This window comes from Rhinatrema bivittatum, chromosome 8, assembly GCF_901001135.1.
Source record: "Rhinatrema bivittatum chromosome 8, aRhiBiv1.1, whole genome shotgun sequence".
In the NCBI taxonomy this organism is placed as follows: domain Eukaryota; kingdom Metazoa; phylum Chordata; class Amphibia; order Gymnophiona; family Rhinatrematidae; genus Rhinatrema; species Rhinatrema bivittatum.
This window is the reverse complement of record NC_042622.1, coordinates 216,444,344-216,470,480: the sequence shown is the minus strand read 5'-3', so window position 1 is coordinate 216,470,480 and position 26,137 is coordinate 216,444,344. Positions and strand designations below refer to the sequence as shown.

General features: G+C 46.3%; 1 protein-coding gene across 1 annotated transcript in view; it reads right to left on the bottom strand.

Annotated features, from left to right (window-relative positions):
• LIG3 (DNA ligase 3) overlaps positions 1 to 26,137 on the bottom strand; it is a 232,372-nt gene that overhangs the window by 176,881 nt on the left and 29,354 nt on the right. Inside the window, exon 3 of the mRNA XM_029613143.1 lies at positions 18,819 to 18,962. Coding sequence (XP_029469003.1) covers positions 18,819 to 18,962 — 144 coding nt within the window. The remainder of the gene's footprint in view (positions 1 to 18,818; positions 18,963 to 26,137) is intronic.

Here is a 26,137-nt window from a genome sequence, read left to right as displayed (position 1 = left end):
CAGGATCCGCCATTTTAAAGTGCTGATTATATACCTACCGCTATGGGCGGGAACAAGTAATAGTGACGTCAAACCAATTTAGCTAGAACAGGAACTAAATGAGCGAAGCCCATTCAACCGAGTCATTGAGACCGAAAGGTGTTGCGGACATTAAAGTAAAAATCCACCACTGTTCCCGGAAGTTGAGTATTTGTTTGATGTCTCCTCCACGTGAGCTGGGTAAAATTTGTTCAAGGATGGTCCATCGTAATTGGTCAAAAGTGTGGCCAGTTGCAATACAGTGATCTACCATCGGTGCTTCCAGGTTCTCTGTGTTTAAGCGGCTGCGGTGTTCAAAAAGCCACGTTTTGATTTTTCTACTCGTGCGTCCAACATATGTTAATTGACAGGGACATTCTATGAGGTATACCACGGACGTGGAATTACAAGATGTCTCTGAATTTTTATAATAGATGTGACCTGTGCGTGGATGTTTCCATGAAGATCCCTCTATAGTGATGGAACACATTTCGCAGTTACCACAGCAACGATGGCTGCCTTGCTGTCTTATCGGGTTCTGTAAAGTGACAGCTGCATGCACAACAGAGTCCTTTAAGTTCTTGCTGCGTTGGTATGCAAAGAGTGGATATTCAGAAAAAATGTGATGCAATTGTAAGATGTGCCAGTGTTTTTTTATACTTTGCATAATTAAATAAGATTTATCCGTGTGTGTGAGTACACAGATATCAGTTGTAACAGGGGGCCGTGTTTTGTACTGCAACAGGGCTGTCCTCGGTGAATGCCATGCTCTTTTAAAAGCTTTGTATACTGCACTGTAAGGGTATCCTCTCGAAAAAAACCTTTCCGCAAGTCTACCTGCTTGTAATTTGAAGTCTCTGTCCGATGAACACAAACGTCTGAGTCTGAAAAATTGACTAACAGCTTGAATTTAGTCTGTCTTGAACATGGGATGTATTAACTTTGCTTTATCACATTGCAGCACTGGCACACTGCGGCCCCTGAAGAAGGTTCCCCAGAAACACGAGCCGTGTCGGGCCAACACGCCAGTACCGAGTCCCTGACTGCAAACCATGCTACGATAAGTGTTTATCCTTCCTACTGCCTATAACACTTTGTAACTGACAAGACGCTGTCGGTACTTTGATCACCCAGTGAGACCTATGATTATAATTTTGAGACGGTGCACGTAGAGCTTATCACCGCACTATTGAACTATTGGCATTTAGGGACTAATTCACCAGTACCCTGCCATAGTATATATGAGGTCTCATTACCCATCAAACTAACAGGCTACGGCAAATATTGATGGTATAATATGATGTTGCTTTAAATAATTGATGACGCACTCCGGCATATCGGCTTCTACATATTCCTTGAGCCATTCGACTTTAAAGTTCAATCTCGCTTTCTTATTCAAACGTTTATCGTTTCTTCCGTCTTTGAATTCACGTTTAGACATATTTTTCCGCTATCTTCTGTCAGCTTGTACCTTTTCTCATGAACGCCGTTCACCACACCACACAATCAAACGGAAAACAGGAAACGGAAATGTGATCAGAGCCTCGGTGGGTCACGCAAGAGGTCATGGCTCTGCGGAAGCAACGCCCAGTAGTGTCTCCGTAGTCAGTGGCGTCGCTGCGGTGGGTGGCGGGCGGCTTCTATCCCTCCCTCTTTCCGGGGAAAATGGAAGCAGACATGGGCGTTTTTTTTGCGCGGCAGATTAAAACATGTGCGCGGCAGGAATTTAACTTGTGCGCGGCCGCGCGATTGCGCAGCTTAGAGGGAACATTGCTGGCATCCTGAGCCCACTGAGCATGCCATGATATTCTCAGCCACAGGGGTCTCCCTTCAGTCTTCCTTTTTCTGCGCTGTTTTCAGCATCGCGGAGCAGGAGCCCTGTGTGAAATTCTTCACACAATTTCTGACAAAATCAGATTAAAATTTCGTTTTCTCTCTCCCACATCGGGGTCTCTCTCTCTTTACCACCGGCCGTTGAGTACAACATCCCTTCTGACTCTTTTCGAGTTTCCACAACTTTTAGTCTCATATCCATCGACAGCTGTCGTGATCATGGCTACAGGCTTTAAAAAAATGCCCCAAATGTAACTGCACGATGTTGATTACGGATCCACACCAGGAGTGTGTTCTCTGTTTGGGTCAGTCCCATGATGTTTCATCCTGCCCAAAATCTGCAGAAATGACCGCCAAAGATCGGAAAGTATGGCAAGAAAAAATGGAACACTTGTTCCACATCCAACTGTTACCTTCCACATCGACGTCCACTCAGTCGTCTCCGGCCGGAGCTTCGAAAAGGATAAAACTTAAGAAAAACTTCTGGAGGGTTCAGGGGACTGGTCGTCACTGACCCCATCCGCGGCATCGATAAAGTCAGCATCGGGCCTTGAAAAAGCCATGGAGCACCGATCTAAACATCGCCATCGACATGCTTCAATTCCAGAATCTATTATCCCCGGAGAAGTAGACAGCCAAGCAGCTTCGACTACAAGAGACACCGAGGCCTTCTCCATCCATCGAGGTTCTGGACATCGAGCCTCCACAGAACCCTGTGGTAAGGCCGATGACGCCCCCACCGCGTATAGCTGCTCTGCCTGCATCAGCTATTATGGAGGAACTGAGCGGATTCATTCGCCAGGCAGTGTGTGAAGCGCTTCAGGAACATCGACCATCGACACAGACGCCCTCGCCGAAACAGACGCTATTGTCTATACCGGTGCCTGCACAGATACCAGGGCCATCCCCGAGTATAAGACAAGCACCAATGCCCATCCCATCTGCATTTCCGATGCCAGTACCCACGCCTGGGGCTCCAGGACAACCAGAATTCTCAATATTTCAAATGCTAAAAAACCTAAATAAATAAAAAAATAATTGATAGACCTGACACTCTAGTCGGTGCCATCCCACTGCACCCTCTTCCTACTAAGCCTGTAGGACAAGGAGACATTCCTGGACAAGGCCCTCTTGATGACCCTCAACCAGTATCTTCAGGACTCTTCAGACCAGTGGTTCTATCACTTCCACCGGGGTCTTCTCCTACTTCTCCTTCCAAACAAGTGCCATAAGACTCATTGGAGGAGAAAAATACAGATTCTTCATCAGAAAGCTTCATGTCTGAACCATCTCCTCCTAAAGGAAGGAAAAAAGTCTCCACCAGAAGACTTGTCCTTCACTACTTTCATTAAAGATATGACAGACACAATCCCTTTCAAATTAGTGTCTGAGGAAGATACAAGGCAGCAGACTTTGGAAGTCCTACAATTCGTGGATCCACCCAAAGAAGTCTTGGCCATTCCTATCCATGAAGTACTCATGGAATTACAACACAGGCTTTGGGAACATACATGTTCCGTCCCGCCAATTAATAAAAGAGTGAACACTACATATCTTGTCCAACATGTTCCTGGTTACCAAAAGTCACAGTTACCACAATCGGTAGTAGTTGAGTCGGCTCAGAAAAAAATCCAAAAGAGTACAAACTCATTCCTCTGCTCCACCAGGGAAGGATCATCGATTCCTGGACTCTCTAGGGAGAAAGGTATTCCAAGGAGCTATGCTTAACTCCAGGATAGCGTCTTACCAACTCTATATGATGCAATACCAGAGGAATCTTTGGAAGCAAATGCAGGAACTCACTGATTCCCTACCTCAACAGTACAAGGATGCAGCTCAAACAATAATTTATAAAGGACTAGAAGCTGGAAAGCATGAAGTCCGTGCAGCTTACGACAGCTTCGAAACATCCTCAAGAGTTGCTGCTTCAGGAATCAGTGCACGCCGCTGGGCCTGGCTAAACGTTTCTGACCTCAGGCCCGAGGTCCAGGATAAGCTGGTGGACTTGCCATGTGTGGGAGACAAACTGTTTGGATCAAAGGTACAGGTGCAGTGGCACAACTTAAACACACAGAGACATTGCGCCAACTATCGGCGGTCCCGCAAGCCTCTTCCTCATCAGCGTCCCGCCGTCCACAAAGAAAAGAAGCCAGAAAACCATTCTACAGGCCAAGAAGGATCTATCCACCGGCATCCGGGGTAGATCTTCTAGTCCACAGCAAAGATCTCAACCCAGACAGCCTAGAACCACTAGGCCTCAACTGCCACAGCAGACAGGACCAGCTGCAGGTTTTTGAGGCGGGTAATAGAGAGCAACAGCCATCTCCACAATCCCAACCCAAGCTTGCCAGTAGGAGGTCGAGTTTCCTTCTTCTACAATCATTGGTTCCAGTTAACAACAGACCAATGGGTACTCAATAATATCATGAGGTTACCAACTCAATATCCTCTCGATTCCAAGAGACTCTCCTCCAAGGCCTATTTTGCTAAACGAAAATCACATCATTCATCTGCAAGCAGAATCATCCACCCTTCTGAGAGCCAGAGCCGTAGAACCGGTGCCCCAGACTCAGCAGGGCAGAGCATACTACTTCCGTTATTTCCTCATTCCAAAGAAAACAGGAGGCCTACATCCCCATCCTAGACCTCAGAAATCTCAACAAATTTGTATGGAAAGAAAAGTTCAGGATGGTTTCTCTAGGCACCATGCTTCCCCTTCTTCAAACAGGAGACTGGCTTTGTTCTCTGTATCTACAAGACGCTTATGCTCACATATCAATATTCCCTCCTCATCGCAAGTATCTGCGTTTCCTGGTAGGTCAACGGCATTTTCAATACAGGGTACTACCATTCGGACTTGCCTCAGCACCCAGAGTGTTCATGAAATGCCTTGCAGTAGTAGCAGCACACTTACACAAAGAAAGTGTACACGTTTTCCCATACTGGGCGACTGGCTCATCAGAAGTCAATCTCAACAAGGAGCTCTTGTTTCTCTCAGGACAATCACTCTGCTGCACTCAATGGGTTTTCTCATCAATTACCAAAAGTCCCATCTCATCCCCGTCTCACCTGCTTCAATTCATCGGAGCAGAATTGAACACCATCCTATCAAGAGCTTTCCTACCCAAGGATCGGGCAGAAACACTCTCCTTGTTAGTAAACTCACTACACTCGCAGAAACAAGCGACAGCTCATACGTTTCTCACTTTACTAGGTCACATGGCCTCCACAGTTCATGTCACTCCTATGGCCAGACCAGCCATGAGAATAACCCAATAGACATTAAAGTCACAATGGATACAAGCCATTCAACCACTATAGTCTCCAATTCAAGTAACCCACCAGCTACATTCATCTCTCCTTTGGTGAGCAAACAGGGACAACTTGCGCAAGGGCCTACCCTTCCAACAACCAGTCCCATAGATAACTAACTACAGATGCATCCACCTTAGGTTGGGGAGCTCACAGACAATCTCCAAACCCAGGGTACCTGGACAAACTCGAAGCAACATTTCAAATCAATTTCCTGGAACTTCGAGCTATACGTTATGCTCTACATGCATTCAAGGACTGCCTTTCACACAAAAGACTATTCTAATTCAAAACGGACAATATAGTAGCCATGTGGTACCTGAACAAACAGGGAGGTACGGGCTCGTATCTCCTTTGTCAAGAAGCAGCACAGATTTGGGACTGGGCCCTGACACATTCCATATTTCTCCGGGTCACTTATCTAGCGGGCATCCACAACGTAGTTGCAGATCGTCTCGGTCATCAATTCCAGCCTCACGAATGGTCCCTGGATCCCTTAGTAGCGACCAGGATATTTCAACGTTGGGGACAACCAACAATAGCCCTCTTTGCATCACACCTGAATCACAAAGTAGACAGATTCTGCTCTCTACACAAACACCAGCCAGCCAAGGACGCCTTTGCTTGCCCTTGGAACTCAGGCCTTCTATACGTGTATCCTCAGATACCGCTAATAACCAAAACTCTAGTGAAGCTACAACAGGACAAGAGGTCCATGATACTCATAGCCCCACATTGGCCTCGACAAATATGGTTTCCCATACTTCTCGACCTCTCCATTGCAGAGCCAATTCGCCTGGGTGTATCTCCCACTCTCATAACTCAAGACCAGGGCAGGTTGCGCCATCACAACCTTCAATCCCTATCTCGGACAGCCTGGATGTTGAAAGCTTGATCTTACAACCACTCAATCTTTCAATTAATGCCTGTGATGTGCGGCACTGACTTGTTACAGCAAAGAAAAAAAGAAAAAAATCGCAACAAGTTTAAAATAAGTGCTTTGGCGTTTACTTGTAGTACAGACTTGTTGACAAAATTGCAACCCTACAACAAGTTTAGAATCTTGCTACTCAGTTATGTCGGGCAGGTTTCAGTTTTCAATTTTCTGAAACTACAACACATTTCATTTAGAAGCCAGACGATATAAAGATTCAGGGCTTACAATGAGAGCATAAGTTGCCGGATAATATAGTTGTCATAACATTGTTGCAACTTGCCGTCTTATCGGCATTTTGCTCAACTGGACAATATAAGACTTTCGGCACCATTTCCTGAAGGGAGTGGGAGTAAAATCTGTGGGTGTCAAAGTGTGATACAACTCCGTCACAACTCGCCGAGATACTGGCGGTTTTTTCAGACGGGATATCCTGCAACATAAAGACTTAAAAACAGTCTGGAATAATTGCATTTTTATCTTAACTTAAAAAATAGGAGTCAATAAAGACCAGTGATTGAACTTACTGGTTTGACAATTAGAGGTCATTTAGACAATTAGAGGTCATTTAGACCTATATAATTCAGAGACAAAGACCTCAGAACTGGTGTAAAAGGGTTACACCAGTTCTGAGGTCTTTGTCTCTGAATTATAAATATTTACAAAAAATTAAAATTTACATGCATTTTGAATAAAGTTAAATTTTTTCAGCGATTAAAAATAAAAAATGAGGTAACTTATGATCTTTTCAGACAGTTAGCTTTGTATGAACAAAGAACATCACTACAAGTTTTTCTGTTTCAGTAGGTTGGGTTAGAACAGTTTTTTTCAACTATGGAAATGTTATGCTTGTACAACTGGAAATATAATGAGAAATTACTACTTACCTGAATTTCCTTTTCTTTAGGACAGACAGATGAATCCAGAACAAGTGGGTTATGCACCTTTACCAGCAGATAGAGATGGAGCAAAGTGACATCACAGTATATATACTCCTGCAATGTATATATCCTGCCAGTATTCCCTTCCATAACAACTATGACAGACTAGCAAAAAAAAAAAAGAAAAAAAAGAAAATGGTTTAAAAACAGATGACCAGTTCTGTACTCCGACAACAAGAAACACTGAGCTCAGAAAAGCATGTATCAAACACTAGTCTAGGGACTGGACTGACACTTACCAATAATCCCTGAAAACATGTAGCCATGCAGGAGCATAGCACAATCATTCGGCAGCCAAGGGAGGGAAGCTGGATTCATCTATCTGTCCTAAAGAAAAGGAAATTATCAGGTAAGTACACCCCTGTTCTATGTAAACCGGCATGATGTGATTGTATCATGAATGCCGGTATATAAAAATTTTAAATAAATAAATAAATAAGTAGTAATTTCTCATTTCTTAGCGTCCAGACAGATGAATCCAGAACCACTGGGACGTACCCAAGCTACTCCCAAGCAGGGCGGGAGGCTGCCCACGGTCCAGACAAAACCACACATGCAAAGGCTGCTTCCTCCCGGGCCTGCACACCCAGATAATACCTGGAAAAGGGGAGTAAGGAGGACCGCGTCGCAGCTCGGCAAGTGTCGATGGGAAACGACAATCTAACTTCTGCCCATGACACTGCCTGAGCCCTTGTGGAATGAGCCCTAATCTGAGTAGGCAACGGCTTTTCAGCTGCCACATACGCATCTGTAATCACCTCCTTAATCCAGAGAGCTATTGTAGCCTGCGAAGCTGGGTCGCCATGTTTTTCTTCAGCCATGAAGGATGAACAGGCGATCTGTCTTTTGGAAATTTTTAGACACCTCCAGATACCTCACAACATGTCTCCTGACAAAGGGACACAGCAGGCAGTATTCCTCTGCATCTTTCCTTATCCAAGGATGGTAAGGAAACGGACTGATTCAAGTGAAAATCTGAGACCACTTTAGGTAAGAAGGAAGGAAGAGTACACAATGCATCACTCCTGGAGTCACCCGAAGGGACGGCTCCCAGCAAGATAACTCCTGCGGTTCGGAAATCCAACGCGCAGAAAAACTGCCACCAGAAACAGTTTTCAAGGTCAATAACCGCAAGAATAGGCAATGCAGTGGTTGAAACGTAGGGCCCGCCAAGAAATCCAACACCAGGTTAAGACTCCATAAAGCAACAGATAATTGCAAGGGAGAACGAAGATGTTTCACTCCCCTCAAGAAACGGGCCACATTAGGATGAGACGATAAGGATTCACCATTCATCTGGCCCCTGAAACAGGTAAGAGCTGCTACCTGAACCTTTAAGGAATTCAGGGCCAACCTTTCGTTTAATCCATCCTGTAAAAATTCCATAATGAGCAGGATTTTAACTGAATGAGGAAGAACACCTCAATCTTCACACCAAGCCTCAAACACTCGCCAAACCCGCACATAGGCTAAGGAAATGAAAAACATTCGTGCTCATAGCAAGGTGGCAATTACCCCAGTAGAATATCCACACTTCAACACGCGAGCGGGCCATACCATAAGACAAAACCAAGTCATACCTTCATGAAGGACAGGCCCTTGCTGCAACAGATTCCTGAGCGGCGGAAGACGAAGGCGGGTTTCTACCAGGAGTCTTTGCAGATCTGCATACCGTGGTCTTCTGGGCCAATCAGATGCCACCAGAAGCACCATCCTGCTCTGGCCTTCAATCCTTTGAACCTTTCTTCTCAACATTTGCCAAGGGGGAAAGGCATATAAGCAGCTTGCCTTCCAGCCAGACCTGCACAAAAGCATCGATCCCCAAGGACTTCAGATCTCTCCTACGACTGAAAAAGCGAGGAATCTTCGTGTTGCGAGAAGTCGCCAGCAGGTCTAGTAATAGAAGGCCCCAGCGATTCACTATGAGCTGGAATGCCTCGTCAGACATCACCCATTCTCCTGGGTCCAGGCTCTCCCTGCTGAGATAGTCTGCTCTTACATTGTCTTTTCCTGCAACATGCAAGGCTGAGATCTCCTGAAGATGTACTTCCACCCATTCCATAAGTTGATCTATCTCCTGTGATACTTGCTTCTCTTGGTTCCTCCCTGCCAATTGATATAAGCCACTGTTGTTGCATTGTCTGACAATTTGGACTGCTCAACTCTGCAGCCTGCTGCTGAACTGCAAGAACGCAAACTGGACCGCCCGAGCTTCCAGCTAATTCATGTTCCAAAGTGACTCCTCTTTATTCCAGTACCCTTGCACCATTAGTTCCCGACAGTGAGCTCCCCAACCTTGGAGGCTTGCATCTGTCGCAAGCACCAGTCGGGCGACATCAAGGAGACTCCCTTTCTCAGTTGATCCACTTGCAACCACCACTGGAGGTGAGAGCATACTTCCATTGGCAGGTGGAGCTGAATCGAATAATCCTGACACTGCGGGTTCCATTGAGACAGCAGGGAACGCTGAATTGGACGCATATGTGCCCTTGCCCACGGTATTACTTCTAGGGTTGCTGCCATCAACCCGAGTGCCTGTAGATAGGACCATTGTCAGGGGAATAATGCTCACCAAGAGAAGCACCTGTACCATCAACTTTTGAATACAAGCTTCTGGAAGAAAAGCTTTGCCTATCTTCATGTTGAACTACATACCCAGATACTCCAACAACTGAGATGGCTGAAGACTGCTCTTGGCTAGGTTCACCACCTAACCGAGCTCCTATAACAAGGAGATCACCTTGCGGGTCACCAGATGTCTCTCTTCTAAAGACTTGGCCTGAATCAACCAGTCATCTAAATACAGGTGTACAAGGATTCCATCCTCTCAGCTCTGCCGCCACTACCACTATCAGGACCTTGAAAAAGGTTTTGGGAGCAGTGGCTAGACCAAAAATATTGGTACTCCAACTGGATAGTAATATGGAGGTTCGCCTTGGACAGATCCAAGGAAGTCAGAAATTCCCCCGATTGTATGGCCATTATCACTGAATGCAATGATTCCATACGAAGATGAGTCACCCGCAAATGACGGTTGATCCCTTTGAAATTCAAGATGGGGCGAAAGGAGCCCTCTCTTCTTGGGCACAACGAAATAGATGGAATATCAACTCGTATTTTCTTGACACATGGGTACTGGAACCACAGCCCTCAAACTAAGGAGCATTGACACTGTATTCTCCACTGCCTGCTTCTTCTGTGGGGAGTGGCAGGGAGACACAATGAACACATCCTGAGAACACTGCGGAACTCCAGTGAATATCCTTTTCATATCACTTCTAGGACCCACATATCTGAAGTGATCTTGACCCTACTTCTGATAAAAGAGAAAAGTGTCCCCCTATCTCTTGCTCCTGGGGTGGGTCAGCAAACCTTCATTGGGAGGTTGGGAGGCTGCACTACTTGAGCCTCCACCTCGCCTGGGCTGCCTGGGACAAAAGGACTGAGACCCATCAAAAGGCAGAGTCCCCTGAAACATCTCTTTGTAGGGAAGAAAACACTTGAGCCTCTGAGACGACCCCTCATATCAAAGGGGATTAGCAAGTGTTTCTTATCCTCCAGCGACCGAGAAACTGGACATTCGCACCACTTACTGGCCAGCTTCTCCAATTCGTTCCCAAATGAGAGCAAACCTTTAAAAGGCAACTTCACAAGGATAGCCTTGGATGTCGCATCAGCCAACCAATTTCTCAGCCATTACTAGCATCTGGCCACTATTACTGAAACCATTCCTCTGGCCGAGGTGCGGACCAAATCGCAGCCCACATCTGCCAAGAAGGAAGCAAGGGTTCCATAACGCCAAAGTCATCAACCTCCTGAGAGAGAAGCAAACCAGAGTGAGCCACTGGGGAACAATAGGCAGCTATCTGCAAGGTCATTGCCACTGCTCAAAAGCTTGCTTAAGGATGGCCTCAAAACTTCTATCATGCACATACTTCAACGCTATTCCTCCCTCTATAGGTTAAGTTGTCCACTTACAGATGGCACAGACAAGTACATCCACTGAATCCAGGGGGTATAGGCCTTCCAAGGTGCAACCCCCTTTAAAATTTGCCTCTGGGATGTTCCATTCAAGATCAATCAATTCTTGAATGGCCTCCATAACTGGGAAAACACAAGAGGCTTTACAAAGAAACAAAACTGGAATTTTTCTTTGGCTCAGATATGGCATCTGCCCCAGGAACTCCCAGTATCTTAAACATCTGGGAAATCAGGGCCATTTCTATGAAAGAACTGCAACATAGTCCTATTCAGCTCTAATCCTGGAGGAATTTCATCATCCTCTAGAGTCAGGATCTGCCTCATCACCGGTGCCCATCGGATTCCTGTCAGGAACACCTGCCACTCAAGGAGTAATTCAGCACTTAAAACGCAGTACCAAGAGGGAGAGGACACTGCCTGAGGAACTGACTTGACAGGACTGGGTGGAACTGAGGACTGTGCCTGAAGAAAGGATTGAAATCCCTGGAAAAAAAAAAATTCCACCCAAGAAAAGGCAGAAGAATCCATGCCAAAAATAGGAGGCACCTGGATGGTGCCCACTGAACCGCCATCCCCTGCTGAGGAACCAGACAAAGGAGTTCCAATATCAGACGTTTCTCCTGACATCTTTACCCATGACCTCATCTGGCTGGGAAGAACTAGGCTTAATAAAATCAGAGGAAGACAATTCTCCCTGAGCTTCCAAACAGCGCTGGCACAAGTTAGAGAGCATGCAAGGCTGAGATGCCCGAATATGATAGGCTTCTCAGCTATAGGTGCCATTATAAATTTTTTTTAATATATATGGGTCCAAAATTTATGTGGTCAAGAGCTAGGCGCCCCAAGACTAGGCGCAGCTCAACTTAAGCACACACAAAGTGCGCACAGGATAAGCGTGTGTCCAAGCCGAGCACCGCATAACCTGGACGCCCAAGCTGACTCAACTAAGCGTCCAAAACGTGGATGCACAAGTTAGATACACAATGGGACGCACCACTGAAACGTCCTCTAGAGAGCAGCCAAATGCATAGGCATAAGCATTCAAAAACACAGTCAAGGCCTACCCTGCAGCTTGCAGTGAAAAAGCCTCTGAGCAGGGCCTAGCCACAAGAGGCTACCCAACCCGCCAGGCTGCCCTGAACCTCCTCCAGGGCAGGACGAATGTTGGAATGGTACGCAGAGTTCAGAGACTGGGAAGAGGAATCCCTGCACATCCCTCCTTCACTGTCTCTGTAAGGTTTTTTGGGGTTTTTTTTGTTTAAACTTACCTGAGCTCAGTCCTTCCTAGCTGAGTACAGAGATGGTTTCCAGCTGCAGGGTGAGAGAGTATATACTGTCATCACCACACTTGGCTTCCTGCACCCACTGCCTTTAAACTGTACAATCAGCTAAGTCCACACCAGCTGAAAAACCAGCTACTGGACCAAGGAACACCTGATGGATCACAGAAATCACCTCAGGAATTCTCAACTGGGGGAGAGGACCATAAGAAAATTGGTTCTTACCTGACAATTTTTGTTCCTGTACTACTACAGAACAGTCCAAACCATGGGCTATGCCTCCCTTCCAGCAGGTGGAGACAGAGAAAAACTTGAAAGGCACCCTCACTTATACTGAAGGGATACAGGAGGTACACCAGGTTATCGAATATCAAAGCAGAATAGGACTAGAAATGAATCAAGCAAGAACAGAACTGTAAACGAACGTATAAACATGTAAACTGTAGTTTTCTTAGTATGCTGCAAAAATATATCTAGAACATGTGCGTGCGGAATGTATAGATCTCCCTGTTACCCACTTCTAGTCTTTGGGTGGGCGTTTGGAGTGATCCGTGGTACTACAGGAACGAAAATTATCAGGTAAGAACCTGGATCAGTCCAAACCATGGGATGTACCAAAGCTTCCCTAAACCGGGTAGGACCTCGCAAGTCCCATGCGCCATACGCCACTGCCAAAATCTCCGGGCGCCTGAACGTCCAAGTGGTAGTGGCGAGCAAAAGTATGGAGCGTCTTCCAAGTAGCAGCTCCGCAAATCTCCTGAAGCGATACCAACGGACATTCGGCCCACGAAGCTGCTTGCGAGCGAATAGAATGGGCCCTCAGGAACAGGTCTCCCTTTACAAATGTATGCGGACGATATGGCTTCTCTCAACCATCGTGCAATCGGCGTCTTAGACGCCTTGTGACCCTTCCTGGGACCGCTCCATAGGACAAATGATCTGAGAGTCTGAAAGAATTAGTAACTTCCAAGTAATGCAGCAAGGAACGCCGAACATTGAGCCAACGAAGCTCTCGTGCATGTTGTACATCATTTGACAAATCAGGAAAAGACAGAAGCTCAACTGATTGGCTTAAATGGAAAGATGAGACCACTTTGGGGAAAAAAGGACGGAACCATATGAAGAGAAACTCCTGAGTCAGAGATCCTTAAGAAGGGTTCCCCTACAGGAGAGAGCCTGCAACTCAGAAACTCGGCGAGCTGAGCAGATACCTTGACAACTGTGATTTTGGTGGCTGAGGTCTTTCAACGTTACCATTTTAAGGGGTTCAAATACGCAAAGAACCAAATTAAGACTCCACGATGGACCGGGGGCTTCAAAAGCCTTACTCCTCTGAGGAAACACACCACATCTGGATGTGACACAACAGAGCTACCAACCAGAGAGCCTAGGGCTGCCACCTGTACCCGGAGAGAATTGAAGAACAAGCCCTTGGCTAAACCATTTTGTAAAAGGTTTAAACGTCTGAGCAATCGTAGCGTGTCTGGGAAAAATCTCTCTCTCACGACACCATGCCTCAAAAAAAACTCTCCATACCCTAATGTAAGAGGGAGGTAGACGTTTTGCTGGCTTGTAGCAATGTAGTGATAACCTCCTCAGAATATCCTTTCTTCCTCAATCTCCTCTGTTCAAAAGCCAAGCCACTAGACAGAAGCAAGCTGCCTGGTTGAAATATATAGGCCCTTGATGGAGAAGATGCCCGAGCCGTAGCGGGCCTTCCACGGCCAGATTGACGAGATGCGCAAACCACAGACAGCGGGTCCACTCAGAAGCCACTAGGATTACCCACCCTGGGTGGACCTCTATCCTGTAAAGCACCTTTCCCACCAGAGGCACGTACAGTTCTCCAGTACGTGTCCCTCCGGAACACGTACTGGAGAACTGAGGTTGGCCAGGGAAGTACTAGCGCATCGACCCCTTCTGCGCCTCGATCTCTCCTGTAACTGAAGAAGGGAGGAGCTTTGGCATTATCCCGTGTTACCATCAGGTCCATGTGGGGAGTCCCCCATCTGCGAGAAATGAGATCCATTGCTTCGTCCGAGAGTTCCCACTCTCCTGGATATATGCGCCTCCGACTGAGGAAGTCCGCTTGTATGTTGTCCTTCCCGGCAACGTGAGAGGCTGCTAGCATCGCAAAATTTTGCTCCGCCCAAGTCATGAGCAGCTCTACCTCGTCTGCTACGGCTTGACTTCTGGTGCCTCCCTGACAGTTGATATAGGCCACCGTCATCGCACTGTCGGAGAGGATCCGAACTGCCTGGTGGCGGAAGAGTGGAAGAAAGTGTTGCAAGGCCAAGCGAACCGCTCTGGCCTCCAGGCAATTGATCGACCATCCGGACTCCTCCGGGGTCCAGCTGCCTGAACAGAACGATACTGGCAGACATCTCCCCAGCTGGAGAGGCTGGCCTCCGTAGACACCACTGTCCAGCTCGGAACCTCCAGATCCACTCCTTCAGACAAGTTGTGCGGGCAAAGCCACCAGCCAAGACTGGACTTGGCGTAATCAGTGAGTGGTAGAGGGAACTGAAAATTCTCTGACTTGGGATTCAACCGGTAAAGTAATGCTCGTAACGGTCTCATATGAGCAAAAGCCCAAGGAACCACCTCCAGAGTGGATGCCATCGACCCGAGCACCTGAAGGTAGTCCCAGGCCTTGGGCAAGGGTAAAACCAACAAGCGCTGAACTTGTTCCATCAGTTTGTTCCTCCGGTCCATCGGAATTAAAAAAACAAACAAACAAAAAAAAAAACCTTTCCCGACTGCAGTGTCAAACCTGGCTCCCAGAACTTCCAATGACTGAGAGGGAACAAGGCTGCTCATGGCCTGATTGATGACCCAGCCGAGGGACTCCAAGAGTGGTCACCTTGCGAATGGATGAATGAGCAGGCCTAGTCTCCGAAGAGATGCCACCTCCATCAGATCCAGAGAGGCCAGGAATTCCCCCTTGTGTACCGCCGCGATGACGGATCGCAGAGACTCCATGCGGAAGTATGGCACCTTGAGAGACTGGTTTACCTTCTTGAGGTCCAAAATTGGCCAGAAGGACCCCTCTTTCTTTGGAACTACCAAGTAAATTGAGTACCTTCCTTTCCTCCAGTGTTCCGGGGAGACTGGCTTTGCCGCTCCCAGAGCCAGTAGACGTTCGAGAGTCTGATGAACAATCTGCCGTTTGACTTGTGGACCGCAAGGAGATATTAGGTTGAAGTCTCTTAGAGGCCGAGCAAATTCCAAAAGCGTAGCCTCGTTCTATTATGCTTAGCACCCACTGATCGGAAGTAATTCTGGCCCACCCCTCATAAAATCGGGACAGGCAACCCCGCACTCGAGGAATCGGCCGGCCCCATCTCATTATGTACTCTTGGAGGCAGGAGAGGAGGAAGCACCACCCTCTCGGAAAGCTTTACGCCCCCGAAAGGACGAAGACCAGGTTGGGTTCCTGGCCAATGGTTGCCGCTGACCGGCTGCTTGCTGCCTGTTCTGCCAAAACCTCCGCTGCCCCCAAAAGCGAGAGCGAGATGATGGAAACCCTCTGGGGGGTTTCGGTCTGGCAATTTGTGAACCTTGTTCTCCCCCAGGAACTTTATCAACTGCTCCAAATCATCCCCGAATAAAAAGCCACCTTTAAACGGCATAGCACCAAGCTGCGTCTTGGAAGAAACATCCGCTGACCAGTTTCGGAGCCACAAAAGCCTCCTTGCCAATACTGCTGATGACAGAGTACGAGAGGAAGTGCGGAGCAGGTCATAAAGCGCATCCGCCCCCATATGCCACCGCAGCTTCCAAATGCTGCGCCTGTTCTGACTCACCCGGAGGGAGATCATCTCTAGACGTCAGTAATTGCTGTACCCAGCGCAGGCTCACACGCAGCATATAACTACTACACACCACTGCCTGGATACCCAGGGCCGACACCTCAAAAAAGCATTTGAGCAGCACTTCCAGCTTGCGGTCCTGCAGGTCCTTGAGAGCCGCCGAGCCTGCTACTGGGATCGTGGTTCGTTTGACAACTGTCGAAACGTCTACCTTAGGAGACCGCAGTAGCTCCAAAAAGTCATCCACTAAGGGATAAAGCTTATCCATGTCTTGTCCAACCCTCAGACCAGCATCCGGAGCATCCCACTCCCTGGTCATCAGCTGCTGCAGCATGGTATGGACCGGAAAAACCCGGGTCGGCGTTCGTAATCTTGCCAGGACTGGATCCACAGAGACCTGCGGCAGAGCAAGCGGGGGGAGCTCCACCCCGAGCACAGTAAGAACTGCAGGAACGAGAGGCTCCAATTCCTCTCTCTGAAACAGATGAACCACTTTAGGGTCCTCTCCATCCAAGAGAGTCTGTTGTCCCTGATCCTCATCCGATCGGAGGAGAGGCCACTGCACCAGCAGCCGCACTTCCCGGAACCACTGGGGCGGCTGAGCCATCTGAAGCCAGAATGCCTTTTAACTTTGTTACCCGTAAAGACGTGGGTCCATCAGTGCGCTTGGCTACCTTGGGAGCCGGTCTCTGCGCAGGTCTCACAGGCAAAGCAGCACCTTACGGAGACCTAGAAGCCAAAAATGCTTTGTGCATAAGGAGGACAAAATCTAAAGAAAAAGAATCAGGATCAACATCCTGTCCCCCTTGTAAAAAACCCTGGTCCTGATCTAAAGATTCATCAGGACTGGCAGAGACCGGTGACAGCGCTGGGGGATGCAGCCCCTCCCCCATAGCCCTTGCCTGAGCTTCTGCAAAGGTGCTTAAGATGACTGATGTGCCTGCACTGAGGGAAAAAGGGTCAGCACTGAAATCTCGTTGAGCAGGGCGTTTGGGAGCCCCTTGAGGCTCTGGCAATGCTGCAGACCCTGAAAAGGCACTGCCTTCCCCACCAGGTAAGCAGCGGGAGCAAATACCAGCCCTAGAAAGCCGTGTGGTGGATTCACCACATGCCACAAAGATGGCTGTGGCATCGGGGGGGGGGGGGGAACAGCCCCAAAAAGTGAAAAACACTGCGTAATTAGTAAAAAACATGGCAATTCCGATGGGGAGGGGTTCTGGATTGCAGCTGACCAAAAAAAAAAAAAAAGATTGAAATTTTTGAAAAATTAAGTCAAAATCAACACGGGGTAAGAGAGGGAATGGACCACCAGTAATCGCTTCCTCAGCTTCTTACCTGACTGGAGCCACGTGGGTTTACCAACCCCAGCTCCTTTAACCTGCTACCAGAGAGGACCCCCGCAGGATCTAACAACCCCCTGGGAGGATTGGGCAATACTCCCCTTTGCAGAAGAACTGTCTTTTATTTTTTAAACTTGCTTGATTCAGAACTTATAGCTAGTTTCTTTTAGATAAATTTAAGGGATAGCCTACACCCCAGAAACAGGGCAAGGCTGCAGGGTTTGCACGACCTCCATGTGCTGGAGACAGAGAAATACTGAAGGGATGCAGGAGGCACACCAGGTTAAGTGAGGGTGCCTTTCAAGATTTTCTCTGTCTCCATCTGCTGGAAGGGAGGCATAACCCATGGTTTGGACTGCTCCAGGTATGTACAGGGAACTGGTATCACCGCAGGAGAGCGGGGCAATCAATTTTCCTTTTTTACATTCTTCTAAATTCTCCTTCTAAGATCTGAAGCAATCCCCAGTAGGGAGATGCACATCCACCATCTGCTGGAGATGGAGAATACCGGCAGGCTGTTGTCACTGCAAGAGTATATATACTGGATGTCAGTTTGCTCTGTCTCCATCTGCTGGTAGAGATGCATAACCCACTAGTACTGGATTCATCTGTCTGGACACTAAGAAAGATGTACAGTGTCCATATATTAGGGGTTAAAAAGAAATAGCTACTTTCACAGACAGAGCTACAGACTTACCCAGCTAGCTGCCCCTTCCCCTTCTACTGTTGTTCAGGCCAACAGTGCTAATGCTGCTTCACTGTTCGGCAGTCCATTAATGGGAAGACCCATTCTCACCTCCTCACTACTGAAGCAACCAGTGCCAGCAATCTTCTTTCCCATTCCCTTCCAGGGCCTCCTTTTCCTATTGGCTGGGTTGCTCAAGAGTCCGGTGGCCATGCCTCCTCTCTGAAAGACCACTGCCAGTATTACCCCTGGCCTGCCCTCCTTGCTTCCTCAGTCACCCCATGCCAATGTCTCTTCACCACTGCGAGTCTGGCCCTATCTCCTCTCTTCCTTGTGCAAATGTCCGGTGCTGGCTTTTCTTCTTCCCATCACTTCACTGCTTATGCAACACCAGTGCTAGTACCCCTTTCTACCTCATCTCCTACCTGAGCAGAAACTATGGTGGCATCTTTTCTTGCCGGTCTTCTCTCTGCACAAGTGCTTGGCGCCAGCTCCTCCTCATACTTTTACCCTACTGCTCACGCACCCTAAGCTTGCAGAAACAGAAAGAGCCATCCAGAGAAATAATTAGGCTATTGACAGTCTCTACTGAACAGATTATATTACAAATCAGCACACATTCACTACATAGTGCCACCAAGAGAACAGAGCATATACTAATGCTACTGCACAATTCTCTCACCTGTGAAGCCAGAAAACTTCTTAGGAGAGGGGCTGGGTGTGGTTGCTGTTATTTTCTGTGGGGAGGTCAGCGTCCCAGAAGGAGAAAGCTTTGTCTGCACTGTAGCCTTTTTCTTTGGTGTGCTTTCCACCTTGGCAGAGAGTTCTGCAGAAAACAAGAAATTAAAGATAGTTTTTACAAAAATCTTTATTTAATGTTGAGGCATGGGAGATCCAGGTTCAGTTATCTTGTCCATCTGAGGCTGATTGGGCCTGTGTGTACCACATACATGGTGCACTCAATCCTGGAGGATAAGAGAAGATAGCTGCAGCTATAGTAGTGGCCCTACAGGCAGAGGATAAACCTCAAAAGGAGATATACCTCAAGCATGCTAAAGTTACATAAGTGATGCCTAGGTACGCCATCTGAGAGATACAGGGTTTGAAGATGGAGGGAGAAAAATGGACAAAAAAAAAAAAGATAAGCAAAAGATCTCAATGAAACAAAAAAAAGGCTCATCCAATCTACCCATTCTTCTTACCTGTTATAACACTGCAAACACTACTTGACCTTTAGCTTTACCCTTGCATCCATACCATTAGCTGTTATTAGAAAATTCAGCTTGCAATTTCACATTAGATTTCATATATTGCAGTGTACAATTACATGATATATAAGCTGTATGCCTCACTCAATACACACGCTTGCACTACTGCAGAAAATATTAGTTGTGGAACGGCCATCTGGGGGTGGGGAAGTTGCCAATAAACTCACACTTAACCCCATGACCGTGGTCCTTTTTGCCCAGCATCTAAATTAGTCAATCATCAATAAATGGATATAGGTAACCACTGAAAAATGACATTCACAACTTAGGGGCTTTTATAGACAGTAATCTAAATCGCAAGACTCTAAGAGAACCATTTTCATCTTCATTCCATTTGTCACTTAAAACCACATTTCAGTAAATAAGATCTTGCAGCTCCTATCCACATCTCTATGATATCCTGCTTTGACTTTGTATGTTGGCCTTCCACTTAAATTATTACAGCATTCTTAGCCCCTCTCTCAGACTGGGCAAGGAATTTTTTTTTTTTTGGTAAAAGCAAGTTTGCTTACCGTAAACGGTGTTTCCGTAGATAGCAGGATGAATTAGCCTTGCTGTCATGGGAACTGTCAATCAGGGCCCGGGAGGCGGAGCTTTCTAAGAAGGAATCAGAGCTTTGCTCTGTGCGGCTGCGTGCGAGTTCCCGTGCAGGAAACAAATCTCCTCAGTCTCAGGCCGATTCAGTAAAGTCCGCGGGAGAGCGGACGAACGCCTGCTCTCCCGGCGCACGCGCCGGCCCTTCGCCAGTGCGCGCAATTCTGTATTTAAATTAGGTGACGCAGTAAAAACGGGGAAAAGGAGGCGCTAGGGACGCTGTCAGCAGGTTTGACAGCCGACGCTCAATTTTGCCGGCGTCTGTTCTCAAGCCCGCTGACAGCCACAGGCTCGGAAACTGGACGCCGGCAAAATTGAGCGTCTGATTTTGGCCCGACAGCCGCAGGCCGAATTCAAAATTTTTTTTTTTTACTTTTCGGGACCTCCGACTTAATATCGCTATGATATTAAGTCGGAGGGTGCACAGAAAAGCAGTTTTTACTGCTTTTCTGTGCACTTTCCCGGCACCAGAAGAAATTAGCGCCGACCTCCTGCCCCTCTACCCGCCCGCAGGTTTGTTTTTCTGATACAGTCTGCCTGAATACATAATTGGCAACTAGATAAATTAGTAATTTGGTAATCCCTTAGGTGTTATCCTCCAAATACATTTGCCAAAATGAGGATTATCCAATGTAACTAATGTGGAGCCTTTATTCTGAAGGAAATTATCTGGAAACTAAGTGCTTGCCCCATTTGCTCAGAACTCTTCCTTGAAAAAGGAGTTGGCTCAAGTTAAAGCTAAATTAGCTTCAATGAAGAAAGTCTCACCCACTCTATATTATTCAGGAATTAATTCCCCATTACCACAGAAAAACCAAAAGTCAAGCAAAAAGAGATTTACAGTGGGCTCAGGTAGGATAAGACCTGTGACTCAGACACCCATTCTTGACAGCTGTGCAGCACACAAGTCTACCCCACCACTCACACAGGGCATTAATGAACTCAAAAAAACAACAGGATTACAGTGGGCTCTAGTAGAATTAGACCTGTGATGCAGACACACACACTGTATCAAGTGCAGCAAGTACAAAACGCCTTCTCTGTATTAAATACTGAAGAAGTTCTTGAGAAAAAGATTGAAGTGTTGTCTGAAAAGAGAAGAAACCCAATGCATACAGAAATTCCAGATCAGTAACCAAAGGAAAAAGCTTATTGTGCTGGATGAATCTGACATCAGAGGCACTAATCTTGCGAAGGGAAAGGGTGAAGTGGATAATAAAAACTCAACTAAAGTCACAAAAGGAGTCCAGGAACAACAGTAACCTGAATGATGAAATCTGGAAAGCTATGTGCACAAATGCTCGTAGTTTGGGCAATAAAATCCCAGATCTGCAAGCCCTAATGGAGGAGGCGGACTTGGACGTTATTGCTGTCACAGAGACATGGTTCACGGAATCACATGATTGGGATACAGCAATACCGGGCTATAACTTGTTAAGGAAGGACAGAGTGGATAAGAAAGGGGGAGGAGTGGCTCTTTATGTCAGAAACAATATCCAAGCATCTGAGCTGCAAGGAATATGGGGCAATGAAGAAGCTTTATGGGCTAACCTAAAAAAAGATGGGGCATCCATTTTTATTGGAGTGGTTTACAGGCCTCCAAACCAAAAGGATGAGCTGGACAGAGATCTGGTTGAAGACATCCAAAAGATGGGAAAGAAGGGAGAAGTGGTGATCGTTGAAGACTTGAATTTGCTGGATGTAGACTGGAGAATCCCATCTGCAGAATCTAACAATAGTAAAGAAATAGTGGATGCCAAGCAAGGAGCTTTGTTCAAACAAATGGTAATGGAACCCACAAGAGAGGGGGCTATACTCGATTTAGTGCTCACTAATGGAGATAATGTCTCTGATGTGCAGGTGGGCGCCCACCTCAGCACCAGTGATTATCATACGGTATGGTTTAATATCACAAAAAGGATACGGAAAAGAAGCACAAAGACCCAAGTTTTGCAGTTCAAAAACACAGACTGATGAAATGGGGAAGTATCTGGAGGAAGAACTAGTAGGCTGGGAGAACGAGATAGACGTGGAACAACAATGGACCAAACTAAAAGGAGCAATTACCAAGGCAACTAATCTATATGTTAGGTTTCATTTTTCTTTTTCTTTTCTTTACTTTTCTATCTGGTTCTCAAAGGAGGTGGCTGACAAAATAAAGGCTAAAAGAACAGCGCTCAAGAAATATAAAAGATCCCAAAGGGAGGATAACAAGGAAGAATATCTGGTAGAACTGACGGAGACAAAGAAAGTAATCAAGACAGCAAAAAGTCAAGTGGAAGAAAGGATTGCCAAGGAGGTAAAGAGAGGTGACAAAATATTTTTCAGATACATCAGTGAAAGGAGAAAAGTCCAAAGTGGTATAGTGAAATTGAAAGATGAAAAGGATCAATGTGTGGAGAGAGACGAAGAAATGGCAGAAATATTAAACAAATACTTCAGTTCGGTGTTCACTAAAGAGGACCCTGGAGAAGGACCATCGCTAGTTAACAAGATACTGGAGGGGAATGGAGTAGATGTAACTCCATTTACAGTAGAGAATGTATGGGAAGAGCTGTGGAAACTGAAAGTGGACAAAGCCATGGGGCCTGATGAGGTTCATCCCAGGATACTGAGGAAGCTTAGAGATGTGCTGGCAGGTCCGTTGTGTGACCTGTTCAATAGATCCTTAAAAACGGGAGTGGTGCTGAGTGATTGGAGAAGAGCGGTGGTTGTCCCACTTCACAAGAGTGGAACAGAGAAGAGGCTGATAACTACAGACCGGTCAGCCTCACCTCCGTGGTGGGAAAAGTAATGGAATCACTGTTGAAAGAAAGAATAGTGAACTATCTACAGTCGCGAGAATTGCTGGACTAGAGGCAGCATGGATTCACCAGGGGAAGATCCTGTCAGACAAATCTGATAGACTTTTTTGACTGGGTAACCAAGGAATTGGATCAAGGAAGAGCACTCGATGTCATCTACTTGGATTTCAGCAAGGCTTTTGATACGGTCCCGCACAGAAGACTGGTGAATAAAATGAGAAGCTTAGAGGTGAGTGCCGAGGTGGTGACATGGATTGCAAACTGGTTGACGGACAGAAAACAATGTGTGATGGTAAATGGAACTTACTCTGAAGAGAGCAGTGTTAAGCGGAGTGCTGCAAGGATCGGTGTTGGGACCGGTCCTGTTCAATATCTTTGTGAGCGACATTGCGGATGGGATAGAAGGTAAGGTTTGTCTTTTTGCGGATGACACTAAGATCTGCAACAGAGTGGACATGCCAGAAGGAGTGGAGAGAATGAGACAGGATTTAAGGAAGCTGGAGGAATGGTCGAAGATTTGGCAGCTGAGATTCAATGCCAAGAAATGCAGAGTCATGCACATGGGGTGTGGAAATCCGAATGAACTGTATTCGATTGGGGGGGGGGGGGGGGGGAAGGCTGATGTGCACGGAGCAGGAGAGAGACCTTGGGGTGATAATGTCTAATAATCTGAAGTCGGCGAAACAATGTGACAAGGCGATAGCTAAAGCCAGAAGAATGCTGGGCTGCATAGAGAGAGGAATATAGAGTAAGAAAAGGGAAGTGATAATCCCCTTGTACAGGTCCTTGGTGAGGCCTCACCTGGAGTACTGTGTTCAGTTCTGGAGACTGTATCTCTGAAGGGACAGAGACAGGATGGAGGCGGTCCAGAGAAGGGCGACCAAAAAGGTGGATGGTCTTCATCGAATGACTTATGAGGAGAGATTGAAGAATCTAAATATGTACACCCTGGAGGAAAGGAGGAGCAGGGGTGATATGATTCAAACTTTCAGATACTTGAAAGGTTTTAATGATCCAAAGACAACGACAAACCTTTTCCGTTGCAAAAAAAATCAGCAGAACCAGGGGTCACGATTAAAAACTCCAGGGAGGAAGACTCAGAACCAATGTCAGAAAGTATTTCTTCACGGAAAGGGTGGTGGATGTCTGGAATGCCCTTCCGGAGGAAGTGGTGAAGACCAAAACACTGTGGATCCATAAAGTCTAGAGGATGTGAATGAAAAGAAGAGGCAAGGGGTGGCTTGCTTGCGGGAATGACAGCTACTACCTGGAGATTAATATCCTTATTCAATAAACATACACACAGTTAATGCAACTCCAACATTGCTCTATGCTTCAACGGCAAGAGGAAATGTGGAAAAAAGGATTTGCATCCACAAAAAAGCAGGGGAGTAGCTTGCTTGTTACGGCGGTTACTACCCCAAACCAAATAAGCCTGATACTTCACTTTCAATGCACATCCAGCATAGCTCTCTGCTTCAACGGCAGAGAGAATGAAGAAAAGATGATTTATATTCAGCATCAACCAACAAGGAATGAATTACATAGTCTGGGTAAACAAATAAGCATGGGTGTAGTTTGCTTGTTACGGCGGCTACTACCCCGAATCAATTAAGCATGATACATCACTTGGAATACATATCCAGCGCAGCTCACTGCTTCAACAACAGGGGGGAATGAAGTAAAGAGGATTTATATTCAGACAACCAACAAGGACTGAATTGCACAGGCAGGGTAAACAAATGGGAGTAGCTTGCTTATTAAGGCAGTTACTACTCCAAACCAATTAGCTAGATACTTCACTTAGATGCAGCTCCAGCACTGCTGTCTGCATCGATGGAAGGGAATTGGAACCAAAAAGTTACCAATAAGGGCCCAGACCTCAGCGGTCAGAGTAACAGATAAGTATGAAAACAAATAGGTGTGAAAGCTTGCTGGGCAGACTGGATGGGCCGTTTGGTCTTCTTCTGCCGTCACTTCTATGTTTCTATGTTTACCAAGAAGAGTTTGAGGTGGGGACCATGTCTGGCCCTTTCAATGATTTGAAATGCTGGGAAAGGAGAGAGGAAGGGGCAGAGTTCCCAGGGGAGTAGCAAATAGAATTCAGTAAGATTTCTTTATTTCTTCAAACTTAGAAACCTTGCCCCTTGCATCTCCCTACATTCTCCAATAGGGAGAACATAAGAAGTGCCATGAAGCCCAGCATCCTGTCTCGGACAGTGGCCAGTCCAGGCCACAAGTGCCTGGCAGATCCCCAACAGTTCATCTATTTCTTATCTCTCACATCCAGGAATAATTGCTGGTATTCCCAAGTCTACCTGGCTAAAAACTAAATGTTTATTGACTTTCCCCTTCAGGAACTTGTCCGGTTCTCTTTTGAACCCCGCTACATGCTTGTTGCCTTGACCACATCCTCTGGCAACAGATTCCACAGCTTGATTTGTGTGCAGAGTGAAAAGATACATCCTACAATTTGTTTTAAAGCTGCCGGTTGCTAGTATTATACCATAGAATGCCCCCTAGTCCTAGTATTTGAAAGGGTAAATAACACTGGGCAACAAATTTTCACAAAAGTCATGTTACGGAAATGAAATTAGTCAATTCTTATGCATTTCCATGTGCTAAACATGAATGTGACTGTGAAAATGCAAAATTGGCTCTAATTTTTTTGTAATATGCAATAATATAATTACATTTTGAATTGTATGCCAATAGTAGGAGACCTTTGGTTAATACCGTTTGAAAAATGAAGTCATAGACCACGTCTTAGATTTCTTTGCTTGTCTCTTGTACACCTGTTCGGGAGCATCTCTGCGGAGTGTCCAGCAGTAGTCAGCCAGCATGAATATTTCAAATGCTCACCCTTTCTGACTGGGCTTCATATAGTACACTGCTGACGTCAGCTTACTCAGCAGCAGCATGGCAGTAGAACTGCATTGCATCAGAAAATGATGTAATAAACTCTGGATGATGTGTGCATGATGGTATTATGCAATATTACATCATTCTCGGCTTATTTACAGTCTTGGATAAATTTACATGACTAAACATAGAAAGTGAACTATATTAAATATCTTCAAAACGAGCGCCAATAAAAACTTTTCATGGTCATATTCGTGTTCAGCACATCAAGATACTACAGAGTAGGACCTTTTTAGGTCTGTAACACTTTCATTGTTGCCCAGTGTAACCATTCCTTATTTACCCATGATTTTATAAATTTTAATCATGTCCCCTTTCAGACATCCTTTCCAAGCTAAAGAGCCTTAATCTGTTTAGCCTCTCTCTAAAAGGGAGCTTTTGCATCCCCTTTATCATTTGTCACCATTCTCTGA